The 18,698-nt window shown below is 40.6% G+C and overlaps 1 protein-coding gene across 7 annotated transcripts in view; it reads right to left on the bottom strand.

The window, feature by feature from the left end:
• Positions 1-4,815: 4,815 nt before the first annotated feature.
• The window catches only part of RASGEF1C (RasGEF domain family member 1C), a 76,539-nt gene continuing 62,656 nt past the window's right edge, over positions 4,816-18,698 (bottom strand). For all 7 annotated transcript variants that reach the window (XM_019286061.3, XM_039559490.1, XM_039559487.1 and 4 more), the window contains 4 exons: positions 15,280-15,375; positions 15,007-15,130; positions 12,930-13,002; positions 4,816-12,537 (listed from right to left, as the gene is read on the bottom strand). In XM_019286061.3, the coding sequence (XP_019141606.1) occupies positions 12,513-12,537; positions 12,930-13,002; positions 15,007-15,130; positions 15,280-15,375 (318 nt within the window). In that variant the 3' untranslated portion in view covers positions 4,816-12,512. The remainder of the gene's footprint in view (positions 12,538-12,929; positions 13,003-15,006; positions 15,131-15,279; positions 15,376-18,698) is intronic.

Raw genomic sequence — 18,698 nt, 5'->3', positions numbered from 1 at the left:
TGCCCGTCCCGTCCCGTCCCACCCCACATCCTGGGCATCGACTTTCCCCAAATCCTTCATGGCTTTGTGAGCCAGTTCCATGGAGGGGTTCAAGCAGCGAGGGCGAGTTCGGATGCCACCCCCGAGCTGCGCGCTTGCCCTCCTCTCGTGCCTCATCAAACGCGTGTAGCAGTGCGGAAATCACCAATTAGTCCCAAACAATTAATTCCTTCTAATGAATCCGCCAAACGTAGCGTTTAAGCAGTTTGGTGAGCGGGTTGATTCCGCAGATAGGCCTGGCTTCAGGCTCACGGTTCTCTGTGTGAGCCGTTCCTGTGCGATGCTCACGGTAAAAACGCAATAAAATATATTATCTGCGGTGTCTGTAACTCGGAACTGCCCCCTCCGCCGTGCGCAATGCACGGATTGCTGCGCGGTTGCGGATTCACTCCGGAGCACGTGTGGGACGGCGGGTGCAGCTGAGTCGTGTCCTGGCAGAGGTAAAACCCAGCGTCCCAGGCCTGAACCCTACTGAGGGGTTAATGCTGGACTGCACGGGGGAAACTTACCACCAACTTCTCCAGGTATCATTCGGACAGAATTTAATCAGCCCAAAGAGATTGTTACAAAGTAAAGCAAACCCCAAAGCGGGGAAAAGTGGAACTGAAACGCAAGCTTCAGATTTAGTAGCTCACAGTGTTTTATCTGGGGAAAATCACAATCTCTGAAGGTTAATGGATAAATTGAAAAACTCCTGAACTCAGTGACTCTCCCAGAATAATGTTAGCAAGTTTTACCTCTAATACAGCGAGGTTTTGCAGCTGAAGCAAAATCCAGAATAGCTAAGGTGTAATGTACTTTTAATTTAATGGGTGCTGTTGTCTTTTTAATGTCAGTCCCCAATAACAGTAAATTGTTCTAAAATGCGTACATACTTTTGCATGTGTGGTTTTAAAATTTTCATTAAAATTTGTTTGCCAACAAGCTTAAGATAACCATTTAAACACGGTTTGCACTAGAGGGGAAATCCTGTTCCTCTTCTTGGGTTTTTTTCTTGTTTGTTTTTTTGGTTTTTTTTTTTAAAGAAGACAAACTAAGATATGGAGCATTGACACCTTTTTGTTGCATCCTGTATTTTTAAAAACCTTTTACCTTCATAATTCGTGTTGTATACCAAATCTGTTATCGCCAAATACGTATTTGGTGCCAGTGCTTCACTGTTTCTCATTTAGCACCTAAATTATTGGTTATTATTTATAAAAAATTAGTAATATCTGTGAAGTGTTACAAGTTTCCCCAACATCCACTGATTCTGGGGAATTGTCTCAGACTGCAAGCAGCAGAAAAAACAAGCATAAAATTACATTTACAGAGAATGAACATGCACAGGTGAGGAGGCAGAAAATACTCATGTACCTGACATTAGCCAACTGTACCACATGATTACAATTTTTCACTAATTTCTTATTACAAGAGGTGTGTCTAGGAAGACCATCTGGATTTTATGGAAAGTTTCTTGCTTGAAGGCTGATGACAAACCAGTGCCTGGTATTCCTGGCAGGGCAGAGCAGATGTGATGTGACAGGGTCACGCTATCTGCCCTTCTTGCCTGGATGCCTCTTCTAGGTTTTTACTGGGTTTTACCTTTGCTATTTTCCTCTCCCCTTATAAAGAGAAGCTTTAATGGATGACAGAGCCTCTAACTGGGTATAGCAGTTCAGAGACAATTTTGGGAAACCACATTTAATAGGAAAAAAGGAAATTAATGCAGAAGAGACCGTCCAGAACTGACTACCTTTGGAAGCAGGAAAATTTTGGTTCTAGGATATTTTGGTTCTCTCCTGTTGGGAGTAAGGATCTTCAGCCTGGAATAGAAAAGGTAGAAATAACTATTGTACATTATGAAAACACAATGAATGGGAGCTGTAAAAATGTACTGGTTTCAGTCAGAGGTTTTCAGCTGACAGCTGAAAGAGGAATAAACCTATCAGAAGTTAATAATTGGACCTTTTTGAAGAAGAAAAGCAGTGTATAAAGGTTGTACCACCTTCATATCAAACATACATAAAGAAATTTCCCTCTGAAGCAAAAGTCTTACAATGGATTTTATAGAACGTAGCCTCTCTAGACAGATTGCAAAGCAGTTTCGGCTCCTGCTCTGTGTGCTGAACAAAGTGCTTTCAAAACCACCTCTGCAGACATTCAAAAGAAAAGCAGAATTGGAAGCAGTTGATTTTCCTTCCTGTTCGGGAGGTGGCAGTGGAGACACAGCAGTGGAGGAATGTCAGCTGGAATTTAAGTGATGTCTCAGAGAACGATAAAGTCAGGAGAAATTTGCTGGCCATGACCAGGTTATGTATCAAAGTGACAGTCCCTCTAGAAATGGCCATTTTTAAGTCAGAAATGAGGTGAAGAACACTGAAGAATCAAACTAGAGAAATCTAGTCTTTACAAAACTCAGGAAATTCATTTGAGTGTAGTTACAGCTGCTTCTGCTGTCAGCCCTTATGGTATTTACTTTTGTTTATGTGAGATAGATCCTTCTTTAATTAGACTTGCAACACCAAATGTATGCACAGCTTGTGGAGTGAGTAACACACAATGCAACTATGTTTTAGATTGCTTTGTACAGCAGAGTACATTACAATTCAGTGTTACTGTGCTGGTGGGACACATTTGTGAGTGTATGAAGAGATACATTCAAACCATTTGCTTCAAAATGCAGTTTTGTAAGGTTCCTCTTTCAAATGCCTTACCATAGGAGGTGATCCATCCTCACAACAGCTCCTCAGGAGATATAGATCTTACCTGGTTTTCTCATTGTTTGGATGAGAATTTAAAGCAAGGGTCATCTGCCTTGCCCAAAGCCTAAGAACTCAGGCAGAGCCAAAAATTCCTGGCTTTCAGTACTTCCAGTGCTATGCTTGCTTTTTCTTAGTTACAGATGTATTGGTTTTGTTTTTCCTCCCTCTGGTTAGTGTTAAAGGGTGGCCGATTAGCAGTTGTGCTTTGCCTTTAGTTGTTTATGGATTTCTACATTTCCATGGTTTGATTTTTATACTGACAGATTTTCTTAGGTTCCCTTGACCGTGTGGGAGTAGCTGTCTTTGCTTGGGAGCTCAGGGACAGAGTAATGACAATACTGTCTCTTTATAAGGGACTGAACTGAATGGGGATGGAAAAACCATCAGGAGAATTTCTAAGATGTATCAGGCAAAATATATTATTCATTTCACAAATCACTATAACTACTGATCAAGGGAGCCACTGTCCCAGATTGTTGTGGCATATGTAAATTCAAAGAGATAATAGGAGCTTGGATGTATGGATCAGCAAAAAGGAAAGTGAGCACCCACTGACAGTTGTATTTCCATTCCACAGGAGTTTATTTTTATGGAGGAAAAATTTAAAATAGATTTTTTTTTTCTTTTGAGATTATACAGCAGAATAGAAAAAAATGCAAATATTCAGCCGGGTAAAAAAGAACAAGGTATGGTTATGGCTTAGAGACACATTTTCCTTGTTAAAGAGTTATTAGAATTTTTCTTAGAAAAGCAGTGGCCCAGAAACTTTGTGTCAGTGTGGGCATTTGTGTTCATTCCCATGTGCACTGGGGAACAGTTGTGGCCAGGTAATAGGATGGTTCTCTCTGAGCTGTGTCCAGTGGCAGTCTGGAACGGCCTCTGCTGCCCTCAGCGTGTTCCCATTGTACTGAGGGCGACGGGGACACCGTGCCCTGAACAGCTGGCAGGTCACCGGGGCCAAGGAGTGTTCCCTGCAGTGGGCAGACTGGGTTTCATTTAGGTGATCCGTGGGCCAGCTGGGATTGCCTTGGGCTGAGCTGAGCTGATCCACCCCCTTTAATTGAAAGGCTCACAGGGATGGTTGAAACTTGGACTTTTCTCACTCTCTGTGGCACAACTGGGCCTCCTGAGGATTGAAATGTTTTAGCCTAATAATGAATTGGGGGCTTGACAGGGGAAGCCTGAATAAGCCACAGTTTACAGGAAATTCAGCCAGATGACTCAACAGTTCCTTTTGGCAAGAGCTCTGGCACCATAAGAATACTGTGCTGAGAAAGGAGGTTGCACGTCCCACTTCCGCAGGCTTTGGAGTCAGTGACACCACTCACATCGGGCAGTTCTCCCTTGGTGACAACAGGCAGGACCAGCTGTGCTGCAGTTACACACTCACAGAAGCAATGTGGTGCAGGTGCCAAATGTTACATCAAGGGAACTCCACCACTTACGTCAACACAAGTTTCACCTCTGAGCCTCTTTCTTCTTTATTTAAGAGTTTTAAGCTGCTTGAACCAAGGATGTCTCTTACTGTACATTGTTACTGAAATGGGTCCCTCCTCTCAGTAGTACCTCTCACTTTATTATTTGTATTGCCATCAGCAATACAAGAATTAAAACAACACATTTAAACATCAGTTGTACCGTGGAGTTTTATAGAAACAAACTAAAAATACTCAGACCCAGTCTCAGCTTTTTCCTCCTATTATTATGAAGTTCCCATTCTACAGCTCCTATTTGGGAAAATATTTTATTATGGGAACTGTGAATCTGCCTCCCTTCCTTGCAGTACACATGCAGTGCAATGTTCTGAATGTGTGAGGATGAAGAGAGAAGCAGTAAAGTGGAAATGAGAAAGAGCAGAAACCACAGGTTTCTGCCTACACACATATTCATGCATTGTTGGGCAGAGTCAGGGACATCTTCGTATTTTTGGAGTTTCAAAGCAATGTGAGTTTCTTCTCAGCCTATCCTCTAGATTTGCAGTTGTTGAAATCTTTACTACATATAAAACAAAAGAAAAAATTCCACGCAGCCGAGTCTTTTTTTTTTTTAATTATTATTCTTATTTGACACTCACATTACAAAATTTAGAAACCATAGACAGTTCAGGCAAACTGTTAAAACACAGTATAAATTAGGGGGGTTTAATATATAAATTCTATACATAGGTAAGTTAGCTGGAACATGACTGACAAAAGGATTTCATAACAATCTTACCACAACTGTATAAAAAGGCATGGGAGTAGGATGGGCACTATCATCATGAATGCAGGTTAAGACATTTTCCACAACAGCTATACAGCGTAACAATGACCATGCTATTCTCGCAGTGTTTATGTAGGGTATAGGATGCATATTACCAATAACATTTTGCAAGATCTATGTACAGTCACAAAATCATAACAGCCACTTTCAAGTAACTTTACTGTTTCCTGCCTGTGCAATTAATAAAGTGTTGGTATTTGTTCTGGGAACTTCTAACAAAGCCACATGGTTTGAGTATTATGGATGAGTTAAAAGTTGGACTTGATGATCTTAAAGGTCCTTTCCAAACTAAATGATTCTACAATTTTATGATTCTATGGTAGAGGGATTTCAATTTGACCCGAAAATGCTAATCACAACATGAATTGTTTAATTTAATGAAAAAGATACAGGAAAAGCACAGTTCCTCATTGCTATCACTCACATGATTAATATATACCGTTCTTTTAAGCCATATTTATCTCTTAGCTTGGTTCTTTTTAAAATCTAAAGTGATAATTTAGCTCCCATTTATCTAAGCACAGCTGTAAAAAGGAGTAACACCAGAAGAAACGTAAAACTAAAATTTGGATATCTTTTTGGGGTAATTGTTTGAAAGGACGTGCTTCCCAGGTAACCCTGGTCCTGTCAACCTTTGAATTTCTCAGGGTGAAAATAAAGACAGTTCTGCTTATCCATTTCTACTCTGTGCTTTTAGGTCTGTGACTAAACAGTATCATTCTAATAGTTTTAGAATCCTATATTCTTGGAATTTAGGTTTAAGACAGTTGATAGTCACTGTTGCTAAAAGTGAAAAAAAAGTCTTAAAATCTGGTTTTTCACCTTCATAAGCTGATGAACGCTTGCTAAGAGTTCTGAAACCCAGAGAATAATTTATTTTCCATCTGTGTTGTACTAGTAATGGTGTTTTTACAGACAGACCCCTAAGGGAAGTACTTGTACATTTGTAAGGATCAGACTGTGAAACACTTGAATTTAATAGCTCTGTGTGTGCGTCTTTCACTAAGTTTTAATAATTTGGACAATTGTATCGGAACAATTCCTTCTGGTTCAAGGCAAGGACAGACAGTAAGTGATAACCCAACTTGGGCTGCTAAAGAAATACAGATGATGTCAACAGTCTAAACTACAGCCCCCATTTTCTCTATTCTGTTTGCCCATGGACCAATCATCAAAAAACCATCATATGTTCATTTCAAAAACACTGGAATTTTAGAAGCATAATTAAATAATGAAAGCAGTGATACAGTACTGACCAGTAACAGTTCACTGAGGAAGCCATGCTTCTCTGAAAGGTAGCTGGAATATGGAATTTTTTGTTCAGAATTCCATTAAATGAGCTTTGCACCTTTTAGAAGGAAGGTTCCTTTACAAACACATAACTTGTAGGACTCCTGAGCTCTGAACTGTCAAGTCTTCTGCATTCTAGGAGGCTTGGGAACATTGCTGCACTGCAATATTAATCTGGGTTGGCAGTTTTAAGGCCATGGGGATGAAAACGGAGAATTCCTATTCTGTTATGACAGATCTGGAGTATGATTACAGAGCCTTTGTATGGCAGAGAGCTAGAAAAAAATGTTCCTTTGGCATTTTGCAAGAGCTGTTTATGGAGCAAAACACCACTTCTGTGGAGGGAAAGGCATCAAGGGAAGAGCGAACAGGCTAAGCCACTCAGAATTTACAGCACTATAGTCTGTGCTGGCCATGGAGCAGGGCAGGGGATCTAGGCAGGAGTTACTCATACTTAACTTTTTTCTGCAGCTGAGGCTGTAGCCTGAGTTTCAGTGTCTTGCACCTGTGCTGAGTGTATGAAATACCACCCATACAAGCTATTTGCTCCCTATCTACACTTGCATAATGTAACAATGCAGGATGTGATGCCTTGTATGAGCATTAGCTTTAATGTACTCAGTATTTTTTGCCTATCTGAAAATATGCAGAAAGAATTGTAAAAGAAATTAATACAAACCAGATTAAACTCCAGATCTGTACCATCTAAAAATGTAACTGGTTCAGCTGCTCCACAGAGCAGGGAGCAGTGGTTTTAGGGGAAGGGATGCACTCTAGCCAATATTAAAACACAATTATTGGTAACATCTTCTGCACCAGAAATTCTCTCCTGCCTTCGCCTGCCCAGCTGCCACTGGTATTAATAGAAGATATTGTTCCACTCTGCTGCCATGCTGTGAAATATGAAAGTTAACAACCATCAATGTATTTCTCATAATTTTAAAATATTTATTTTTCCATGTTGCTTAGATCTTAAAATCTCTGTCAACTAAGAAACAAATTCTTTACTGCTTTAAGTCCACTAGAGAAACCTCTTTTAGTTCAAAGAATTTTCTTGTAATCATTCTGTTGGGTGGATAAGGAAGTGTAGTAGGCTTTGCCTCAGGTGAACTTCCAAGAACTTTCTCTCTTTCAAAAGGGATGTGTCCCAGCATCAGAGAGCTGAGTGCAGCCTCAGACATGAATGTGCACATCAGCTTTGTCCAGGATCATCTCATCACCCCTCAGTGTCCCTGATGGTGCCTGTGCTGCCATCCTGAGCCCAGGTATGTGTGCTGTTCCCCAGCCACACTTCAGTAATGCCCTGCACCACCTACGCAGGTAATTTCACTCGACAGGTAATGTTAGAAAGGACAAAAGAAAAGACAGCTTTGGCCCACAGTTGAGTCTCTGAGCAGTAACAAAGGGGCTTTTCCCTGTTTCCTTGTCACTCCCTAACCCCATTCTGCAACTACAACAATGGAAATAATCAGTTCACAATCAAAGGGGGTTTAATTTCCAATGAGAGAGTAATTTGAGACAGTATGGCTAATTTCTACCAGTATAAAAAGAGAAAAAGGTTCTTAAAGCCAGGAAGTCAAATTTTGCTCTCAGACATTAATTAATCAGATTTAGTCCTTGAATTTGCTGCTGAAACTTCAACAATGTCAAAGAAAACTTTTGTTAAGGCTGGATTTTCACCCTATTAAGTGCACCTCCCATCTGAGAGTTGCACCTGGCACAAAGACTACATCAGTTGTCAATACAGTTTAATACCTATGAATAACTAAAAACTGTACTACAGTTAATAATTGCAGTACTGCTCCAAAGCCCATCAAAATTAATTGAAGTTTTTCCTCTGGCACATTGCTATGCTTGGAATCAGTCTCATTCCATGGAACACAGTCATTGCTAGGCCAGAGACTGTTAACTGTGTAACATTTTTACATTGATATGCATAACTATATTTTCTACTAACATGTCTTTTTGTTGAAAATTCCAATTACATTTTCAGTGATCTGAGCTCTGTTCTAAACTGGATTTACAGTCATGTGCAAACCAGCGCTCATGTGCTTTAAGAAAAGGTGCATAAACTATTGCAATACAACATGATGAAATAACCAAGATAGCAGGAAGGGACAGGCTTAATTTTAAGTGAGTGATTATCTTACCACCAATGACCACGTCATAAAATATTCTCAAGCTGAGAAAAATATCTCTACATTTAAATTGTTTCTTATTTGAAGTGCTTTAGCAGCTGTCCACACTTTTTTAAAGTGACACCTCAGCAGAAGCTGCAATCACAGTTTGCCCTATCCACATGGGGAGCTTCCAGAGATGTACAACAGGATTGTGTTCATTGCCTAAGAGAGGGAATAATGATAGTCTAATCAGTGTACTCTGGTGCACAGGGTTCTTGAGTGCTTGACTCATTTTGAGTTTCTGCCCTGAAAATCTAGTCACGCCCAACTGACCAACATCCATGCACCTTTAATTCAGTAATGTGATTGATGCTGATGTGAAATTGAGGGCAACATTGTATGATTAAGTGTCTTTTTAAAGGCATTGAGCAAGTTCATCTACTGACCTCACACAAGCTGAAGGCACACAATTCCCTCCTTGCTTTCCACTGAGCTTTATACCTAGCCCTGCTGGCACACTCAAGAAATGAAAAAATGGGGACTTTTGCTACCATTTTGATTACACTGGAGGAGGTGCAGAAGTGATTTCATGTATTTGGGTCTTTTAAAATACTGCTGTATACCAGAAGTTAAGTTAATGCTTCTGCAAGACTGTGTCATATTCACATCTTACCAGCTTAGGGGTTTGATACCAACACTGCAGACATACAGGTCTGGTTTTGCTCTGCTCTCTGTGTAGTCTTAGCTCAAGCAGCTGTCGGGGAGTGAATCCACTCAAAGAAGCAGAATTAGAAAGCCACAACATTACTCCTAGTAACTTGTCTAGATGTTGGTCTAATGACTGCAAGCCTTACAGTGGTTTAGTGCTTGGTGGGAAGTGATCCTCCTTTCTTTTCAGCATGGCAGGAGTTCCTTATGCCTTTATAGCAAGAAAAATGAATTACTGGACATGTTTATGTTCTCATTTTCATGTAATATTAATACATTTTTAGAAGAAATTGATTGCCCGAGTTGTCATTCTTTGTTTTCAGTTGTACTGGTGCTTGTTGGTGAAGCAAGGCTCTAGCCATGCTCCTGCCAGGAGCTGTTCACCCTGGTTAGGCCACCGGTCAATTAGAAATGCAACCGACAGCTGCAACTTAAGGCTTACATTGTTTCTGTTTAAATAGCTACAAAATTATGTGAAGACAAGCTATGACTGCTGAAGTCCGTTTTTTAGAAGCACTGTCTTCTCATTTTAAGTAGTTCACACTCTCATCTCCAAGTCATTTTGCAAAGAGCAGTGAGTGTCTCTGGAGATCAAATACTACAGATTAATGTGCCATGCACCTCTATAAAGCAATAATTGCCTCACTACTCCCCAAGAGATGAGGATGTTTAACACCTCTGAAAAAAGACCTTTTAAATGTGTGACTACATAAAGGATTAAGAATAATTTAGTGCTTCTGACAGTCCCACTAAGCCCTTAATACCCACCTAAATCTGACCTTTATGCTTCTACTATAAGCACTGAGCTTTGAAAGTTTTGGACTACGAAAATGGTTTCGTTTGCAACAATGATAAACTTTAGGAGATCTAATTTAACTTACACTTACAAAATTGCCCAAATTCATGGAAGGTGCCCCAAAATACACGGAATTATAATGAGATATCACATTTTAATTGTCACGGTTGTATAATCTCATCTGTACCAGCCTCTAGTGGCTAACTTGAAAAGGAGTGAGGATTTCCATTTTAAAAGCAGGTTTTAAGAAAGGGTCCCTCCACCTGCACTGGGTTTCAGTTAAACAAAACCCCCATATTTCCAATGTGAAGTCACACTGTGCCTGTTAAAAAGATGCGGGTAGTAAGAAAGAATGACCATTTAGCAAACACACTTAAACATTAGCATTGTTGTAGATACGTTTATGGTTATTGCTCTGGATTAATCTGAAATTTAACAGGCTTTTAATGGCTTCATTTTGGAAATGGTTCTGCCTGAAGGAACAGCTATATGTGTATAGTTTCTCTGTGTAGCTCTCAGCTCATGTACAAAAATTAACAAACAGCATATTCACAGTATCAGCAGAATAGTCATCATTCCATGGCTGCAATGATACTGTGCCATCTTTACACTTAGTTCTTCCATACAAAGCTTGAATAAACACATTAGAGTTTTATGTGCCCCCTGTTTGAATTCATGTGCTGATAGATCTACAGGAAAAGGAGACCTGAAGTTCTGCCTCAAGCCCCTGTTTGCAAATCCAGAAAAATCCATCCTGCTCAGCTCAGCAAGCACAGGAGCAGTGGATTCAGTGAGCCAGACTGGGCTCCCACAGGCCATAACCTAACACAAAACTGCTCTGCAGACACATCAAACCTGGAGTGCACCACACAGAGCATTCTCAGGCTGCTGCCCTCAAACACCAGCCCACCAATGCCTCCAGGTCAACAGCTCACTCAGGCACAGACAACTTCGAGGCCTGGCAGAGGACAGGAACAGTTCCAGTTTTCTGGCTGAATAGGCCAACACAGCCAGGTTTTGTGATAACCCGAATTTTTCAAAACACTACAGCCACTTGGAATCACTCTGTGCTGAAATAAAATTATTACTGATTTCACAGAAAGGGTTACATCCTTTTCTAGGGAGAGAAGGACTGGAACATCTGAAAAGGTAGCACCAAGTCAGTAACAAAAATGCAAAGTTCAGTATGATGTGGCATTTAGATTTCATTTAAGTTTTTTGAGATATTTTCTGGGGCAGTTAGGAACATTCCTTCCACACACAAACAGTAAGTCTACTGTTAGGTCTTAGTTTTGAATCTAATATAGTTCATTATCATTTAATATATCTATTACAGTAGCACCTTGATTATTGTACAACTTTAAACACAAGACACAGTCCCTATTTCCTATTACCTGTAAGGAAACAGTGACCTTTACAGCCTAAAAGTAAAAAAGACAAAAATGGTTATCTGCTCATGAATGACAAATTCTTTAGTGCATTCATTCTCGTCTGAAACCCTTTGTCTTTTTAAAGCATACCACATACTTCCCAAATTCAGAGCAATTACCCCCCATCCTCCTACGTATCATGTTGCAAAGTAAACAGTACTGTGTTAATTGGAACCTGACAGAAATGGTAATGAAGTACCTTTTTTCTTTGAGTGTGATAAAACCCCTTAAAAGATGCAACTCAGCATCAATAAATTTAGGGAATACACTACATACATTAAATAGAGGTAAGTTGAGTCCAGAGTCATTTGCTTCTTCATTCAACCTCAGAAGTGGTGGGGGTGTCTTTGAGCAGCACTGGCTGCCCTCTGCCCTCCTCAGACCAGCCCAGATTCACAGTAAGGAAAGCAACAACAGCGGTGGGAAGATTAACTAAGCAAGAGTCACACTCCAGGTTGTTCTCTGTAAAAACCCATGGGGTCAGGACGACTGTCCCATGCTGACGTGGCCTAACGCGACAGACTTGTATGTGAGCAGTGTCAGTCCTCGTCCCTGCAAGCTCATACCTGCAGCAGTCAGTGCTTTGTTCAACAAGGCTGGGGGACTGCTAATGCAAGATTAAGTTCTTTTTTCTTCATTCAGCAATTAACCAGATTGCTGTTGTGTGTGTCTTTGATTTAATTTTACAATCCTCAGAGGGTTTAAAGAACTGCTGTCCGAAGCACCTGCTTCTGAAATACTTCTCGTGTATTTTTGCTTTCCTTTTTTATACTTTTCCATCCTCTGTTGCAGTACCACGATTCTCCCTGCTCCTGGTTTTCTTGTGTTTTCCTTCAGAGGCAAAATTACAGTGATCCTGACGCAGTTTGGGCACAGCCGCAAATAGTCTGTTTGTCCGTCCTCTCTCTGTCTCATAGTTAGAAAAGCATCATTGTGCACACAGTTCTGTTGATTTCAGTGGATGAATCCAGTTCATCCATCATGTTAGGCAGTCAAAAAAAACCCAACAAAAAAACTCAAACAAAAGAAATTGTCTAAATCCCAAACAGGCATCTTTGGAATCAGTAGTGCAAAATGTTTGCGGATTTCTTTTCCTTGACCTACTGCAATAATCTCTTAATCTTCAAGTCTTCCCTAAAATAGTGGATCTGTAAATGTAAAACATAAGGACAATGAAAAAAAAGAAGCAAATTTAAAGGTTTCGGTTGTTTCAATCACTCTCTTCATATTCCCACTTATATCAAACCATTATACATCTCTTAGAAGAGCTGTAAACTGTTGGAAGATCCAGTTAGCCTGGGGCATTCTTCATCTGCATCAGGCTTTTGCATGGGTACAGCAAGCTGAGGGTATTCTTTACATGGAGGATAATTTGAGATTAAAATGAGCTTTTATCAGTGCAGCCTCGGTTCTGCAAATTAGTTTTAAATGGAAGAGACCTCCCTCAGAGGTCACAGTTTAAATACCTGCACTTCACAAGCTTTGGTATCAGTGCAGTTTGGACATTCTTTAGAAATGAGCTGATAAAATGAGATGTTACCTTAAGGATTTCCACCTGTCTTTTTCTGTCTGGTTTTCCGGACTTTCACTTTCATAGGAAGCCAGATACAAACCTGGAAACAGTAAATATGTGTTATTTCCAATAGCATTGTTAAGCCCCATCTCTCTGCATTCCTGTATATTCTTTTGTACCACACAGAAATTTTAAAACTTCATGGTCCATCAGGTAGCTGGTAATAGTGGGACACTGATGTTTAGCTCACGTATCTACCGTGGAAAGCTGTTATGTTAATTTTGATGGAACAGTAAAGGAGCCCAGAATTAAAATATATTAGCATGACCTTCTCATAACAGTATTAAGCAGTTGAATGGTCTCTGGTTTTGCATCTAGAGATCTGGGCCCATTTCCTCCATCACAGCACTGCTACTCAAGAGTTATATGAACATTAAAAATGAGACAGTGAGACCTGACACCTAAACACATAAGCTTTTAGAAACTAAGGATATTCTCATCATTTAACACAACTTTATGTTCCTCAATCTTTTTAAAGTCTATGGGAACATGGTAGCTTAAAAGGATACACAATACCCTCAAGGTAAGAGTAAGTTACAGAAACCAGAGAAGGAATGCAGTGGAAGAAAATAAATGTCTTCCCCCCCTGGAAATCTTTACACTGTAGGATGCATTTTATGACACCAAAATGAGTCTAGATTGTAGTCTTCTCTGCAAAAGCTGGCAGTGCATTAATATCTCACTGTCTTCTCAGAATCACAGGCTGTAATCTGTGTTCACACACATTTCCTCATTTGACTGTTTCATGATGCTTTTATTCTCTAATGCAGGGACCACCTCAGCATTCAAGTCTGTGCTACAAATGCATTGTCTTTTAATATTCAAGTGTTGGCCACCATGTCTCCACATCGAGACAAACACAGTACAGCTGCATTTCACATGCCACTGCTGCATCTCTCTCAGATATCCTCCCACCTTTCATTCAGGGCAGTTCTTTCTACTCTGCACTGCCCCTGGGTAATGGGGGAGGCTTCCTGTGGCTTCTGCAAAGGGCATTTCACAAAAGCAGTATGAATATAGGGGAGGACATGAGGAAGAAAATCTGCAAACAATTAGTGGGTTGAGGTCACTCTTTTTCAGTCCAGTAGCCTGAAAACTGTACTTTTACCCTTCATTTTCTGTCCCTTTAGAGCCTAAAACAAGATGAAATTCTTTCATCCTATCTCCTTTTGATACATATTAATCACATTAATTATTCTATTTTGGCAGTCATTCTTAGGATTTAGGCAGGATTTTAGAAGCAGTATTTTGCTTTCTGAAGTAGTCTGTAAAATTCAAGCTGTCTGGTCTGATTACCTTGGATTAGTACAGAAAACTGCCTATAGAATGAAGGAAAAATAAATCCAGCACCAGAATGTCTTACGGGAAGGTTGCTATAGACAATTCTGTGTGTGACAATGTATAGAGAGGCAGCTGACACGAACCAATATGAAATGACACAGTCTGACATGCTGGATACCAAACTGACGAGGACAGATAAGTAAAAAAAAGACAATCAGAGAAATAATTTCAGAACAGGACTTTCATAGCTACAGCTGGAATTAATAGAAAAGGTTTTCTTAAAAATTCTTTTCTGTAGATAACACGTGTCTTTGTTGTAGAGGAAAAGGTCAGCTGGACTCCATCACCCTGGGCTGTGTTTACTGAAGAGATGACAGTGTTGGTTTGTGAAAGAGATTAGCTCTGGTTCCATCAATCACAGAATGAGTGGCTAAGGGACAGCTGACATTCACAGCAGCCCATGACATGCTTGTGTGGCCCCTTTTTGTGACTACAAAAAGAGGGCCACAATGGCAGCTTCCTAGACAGTGCCTTATAGAGACGCTACAGACAAGAGAAACGCCATCAGGCAGCAGCTTCATCTGCTAGAAGGTTGTATTTGCAAAAACACATTGATAGACTGGGGATAAACAAGCTGTTTGGCAGGAAAGCTAGGAAAGAACTGGGACTAGTCAGTGAGAGAGATCACCAAAGCACGATCAGGGTGTTAATTAGCAGTGATGAAGAGAGACATTTGCAGTGATTAGTGATTGTACAGTCTTACCATCTTCCGTAAAAATGGGAGCAGTGTGCAAGTAGTGGATGATGTTAGGGTCTTGCTCAAATGGACACTCCACTTGCTTCCATGTTATAAATTCTCCTACTTGCTTAGCCAATTCCAGAAATTTCTGTAAACATAAAATCATTCCACTCAGATACAGTAAGATTATCTCATTTTCAGTGTTTGATGGTCTGCATGGAAAATTGCAGGCCAATAGTCTCAGGCAGCCCCTCAGCTATTGGAATGGGATAGGTAAAAACGTTTTTTAGATCTTACTTCAAAGTTGACGTGTCCATTTGGAAGGCGATTAGCACATCCCTCATTCAAAAAATAAATGTCTTTGATCAACAGGCTGAAGAAGGGGATCACAATCTGTGGACAGAAATGACATAACCATTATCTTTTCAGTTCAGTATTTTCTCTGCATGAAAGAACAACTCAACTGGGAGAGATGAGAATAAAGAAGTATTAACTTTCCAGTGTGCTGTGCACTTAAAAAGCAGTACAACGACAGGCAGGCCAAAGGGCAGTAGTGTCTAGAGAGACCTTCAGCCACCAGCAGAATGTATGCTGAGATGAAAGTGAACTGAACCAAATGTTCACTGGGCAGAATACCATGACTAAGAAAATGCTAAAAGCCCAGTTTATTATCAACAGCATCACTGTCTGATGACAACATCAGACAGCAAAGAGCAAAATAACATTGCAGAACTCTTCCCTTTCCTTATAAGCAGAGATGTTGAATACACAAATCGAGCAATTTAAACACAGGTGGGAACCAAAGAACCAGTATTGTCCCTAGACAAGGAAAGACAGAATCAAATTTGATGACCAAGGACTTGTCTACAAACAGTTAATCAGGAGCTGTTTCATTTTCAACAGCTCCATGCATGGCTAGCTCTTGAAGCATGTAATTTCCTTCCTGGTGTCTGATTAGTACAACCTGCTTCTCCAAATTAACCTGCAGACAACAGGATTGAAAATATTAAGCTGGTTGACAGGAAACTGCCAACAGTAGCCAGAGAGACCATTGCAATTCTCAAAATTAGCCCTGGACATCATCCAGGGCAGAGTGGCATATAACAGTGATCCAAGCCTTCCCTCGAACCCATTAGAGTTGGGTCAATTTGCTATAAAAGAATTCTATTTCTGGGTAGAACTCTTGAAATTAATGGAATTACAAGCAGGGATAAATAAATTTGCTGCCAGATGTTCTACAGCAGAAAGCAGTAGCAGCACTCCTGAAGTGCATCCTCAGAACCTCAGCAGAGATCCAGAGTGAAGCAGACTCCCTCAGGGTCCTTTGTCTTACAACTCAAAGGGAAAAGAAAGATAACACAAAGGACCAGTCCCTGAAAGCTGACTCCCAGGGCTCTGGGATTCGGCAGCCAAACCTCAGTGTGCCCACCTCTCCAGCAGTGCCACTGTGACAGCAAAGGGCCACTTGGGGGGTTTGAGCTGAAGGTCAGCAGCTGCCCCTTTGAGAATTTTCCTGTGGCAGCAACATCTGTCTTTTAAACCACCAAGTACAAACTTGGCCACCATGAACATAAAGCAAAACACTGCATGGCAGAGTGTCCAAAGTTTCCACTGGGCTGTTTGTATATTAACTGAAGTGGAGCTTGTTAAGCAGCATCAAAGCTAAAGCACCTTCATGGCAAGCAAGAACAGCCAAGAGAGCAATCCTTTAGTTAAGTATTTAATGTTATTCCATCTCATGCTGTACATCAGCTGTAACAGGATATGAAATGGACCCAGAACAGGATTGGCAGCTGTTATTATCCAGTCTACATGGATGCTACAACGTTGTGATGCTATAATGAGTGTGAACGAGCCATAGAAGTGAAAACACTGAGGCAAGGAATCCACACGCTACTGCCAGTGCGTGTTGTGAAAATGGAAACCAAATTCTGTTCCAGCTAAAATACCACATCTAGTAAACTGTTAAAGATCTGCATCTCTGCTGGCTTTCTTATGGGACAGCCATGGATAAACTCTGTAATGTCACTGCAACAGCCATAAAAAAGCCTGGACTGACACTCCAAGAGCCACTGGATACTTATCCTGACACATTCCACTGACAAAACTCAGGAATGAAAATAAACCACAGCCTATCCTCCCAAAATGCTGAGCCCTCCTATTAGGGTCAGGAGGAGCAATTTCTAGTCACACTGAGCTAAGTGTGTTTCAGGATTTATTTTCCTATTACCCAAATAGAGCAATCGACCTGCAGCAAAGAATACAACTCCATGTGATTTGTTTTCTACCAAAAATGATGATGACTCCCTAACCAGTGCGGTCTTAAAAGGTGGAAAGATACAGAGAGCTGGAGCCACACACTGATCCCCAGCTAGAAATCACCGCCAGGTTCTGTCTACATATTTTTTTGCAGGCAGATGTGAGCTTGTTCTGCCCTGCTCCACTGCCTGGGAGCAAGGTCAGCACCATTAGTGGTACTAAACATGAAGGAAAAGGCTTGCTGAGAGGCAAGGTACACAAACGTGGGCTGGATGCCAGGCTAATACAGCTACAGAGCCCCCAGTCAGCTCAGAACATGGCAGAGCTTGTTCTCATCTCATCCAAAAGGCACCAGAGACATACCCGAAGATACAAATTCTCTACACATTTCCATGGAATTGCTGTATTTCGGTCACCATTTATTTCCCCAATAAAAATATATTACTGTGTATGTTTTGCTTTCCAAATTTCTGTAGGAAAAGCAACGAAAGTGGTTACAATTATACTCTAATACTGGCTTCAATCCAGGCACTTTGCTAGCATAAAACCTGGGTTAGTGCCAGAAACTGATATTTCTCTCCATTTTTATCCCCCCTCCATGCCGTCCAACCCACCCACATGCCGAAGGACAATTGCCTCCTGCAGAAAGAAGAAAGTTAATGAGATCCAACGTGTTCTTGCTCCACAGTATCAGACAGCAACAACACGCAGTGCTGTGCTGTACATACTCCCAACATTTCAAAGCCAGAGACATGCCATAAGTACAGTGCAGAGTTTCCCAGTGGAATAACTTCATTTTGGAGCTGTCACAGGTCACTTGACTACACAGATAAAACCAGACTTACTTACTAACCAGTACACCCCTCTGCAAGCACAATTCAGTTTGAAGATAAAAATTTTCTTCAGAGTGAGCTTTGCTATGGGTTTGCCAAGGAACAATGTAACATTTTCTATCAAAAAGAAGTGATCATGTTCTTTCAGATGTGTTCAAGTCCATTAAAACAAATAAATTATAATCTTGCTTATAAAAAGAAACAAAATTCCTTAATCCTACAGAAAGCATTACACGATCTGCTGTATCTGACACTGTAAAATACCCAGTATGAGTAGCTACCAAATCATATCCTGGCACATTTTCCTGAACTAATGTTGTCTACACAAGGAAAACAGAATATGGGCTTTTTCTGATGTAAAATAGACTCCTTTCAATCTAATAACCTCTCTGCCATCAGTATTAACCAGCTGGGGGTAGAGATATGAGAGAGATTGCTAACTTCACAGGAAATTAAGTCAAACAATAAAGCAACTGGTTTGAATATCTATGATGGCTGCAGAAGAACTAAACTGCAAAAGCATCTCAGACTGACAGGTCCTCGCTGCAGTGTGTGAGAGTTGAAAGAATTGCTTTTCCAGTCACAAACATCCAAATCATCTCTCCTTTGCATAGAGAAGTGCTT

This window comes from Corvus cornix, chromosome 13 (genome assembly GCF_000738735.6).
Source record: "Corvus cornix cornix isolate S_Up_H32 chromosome 13, ASM73873v5, whole genome shotgun sequence".
Lineage (NCBI taxonomy): Eukaryota > Metazoa > Chordata > Aves > Passeriformes > Corvidae > Corvus > Corvus cornix.
The sequence above is the reverse complement of the archived record's forward strand: the minus strand, read 5'-3'. Positions and strand labels throughout refer to the sequence as shown.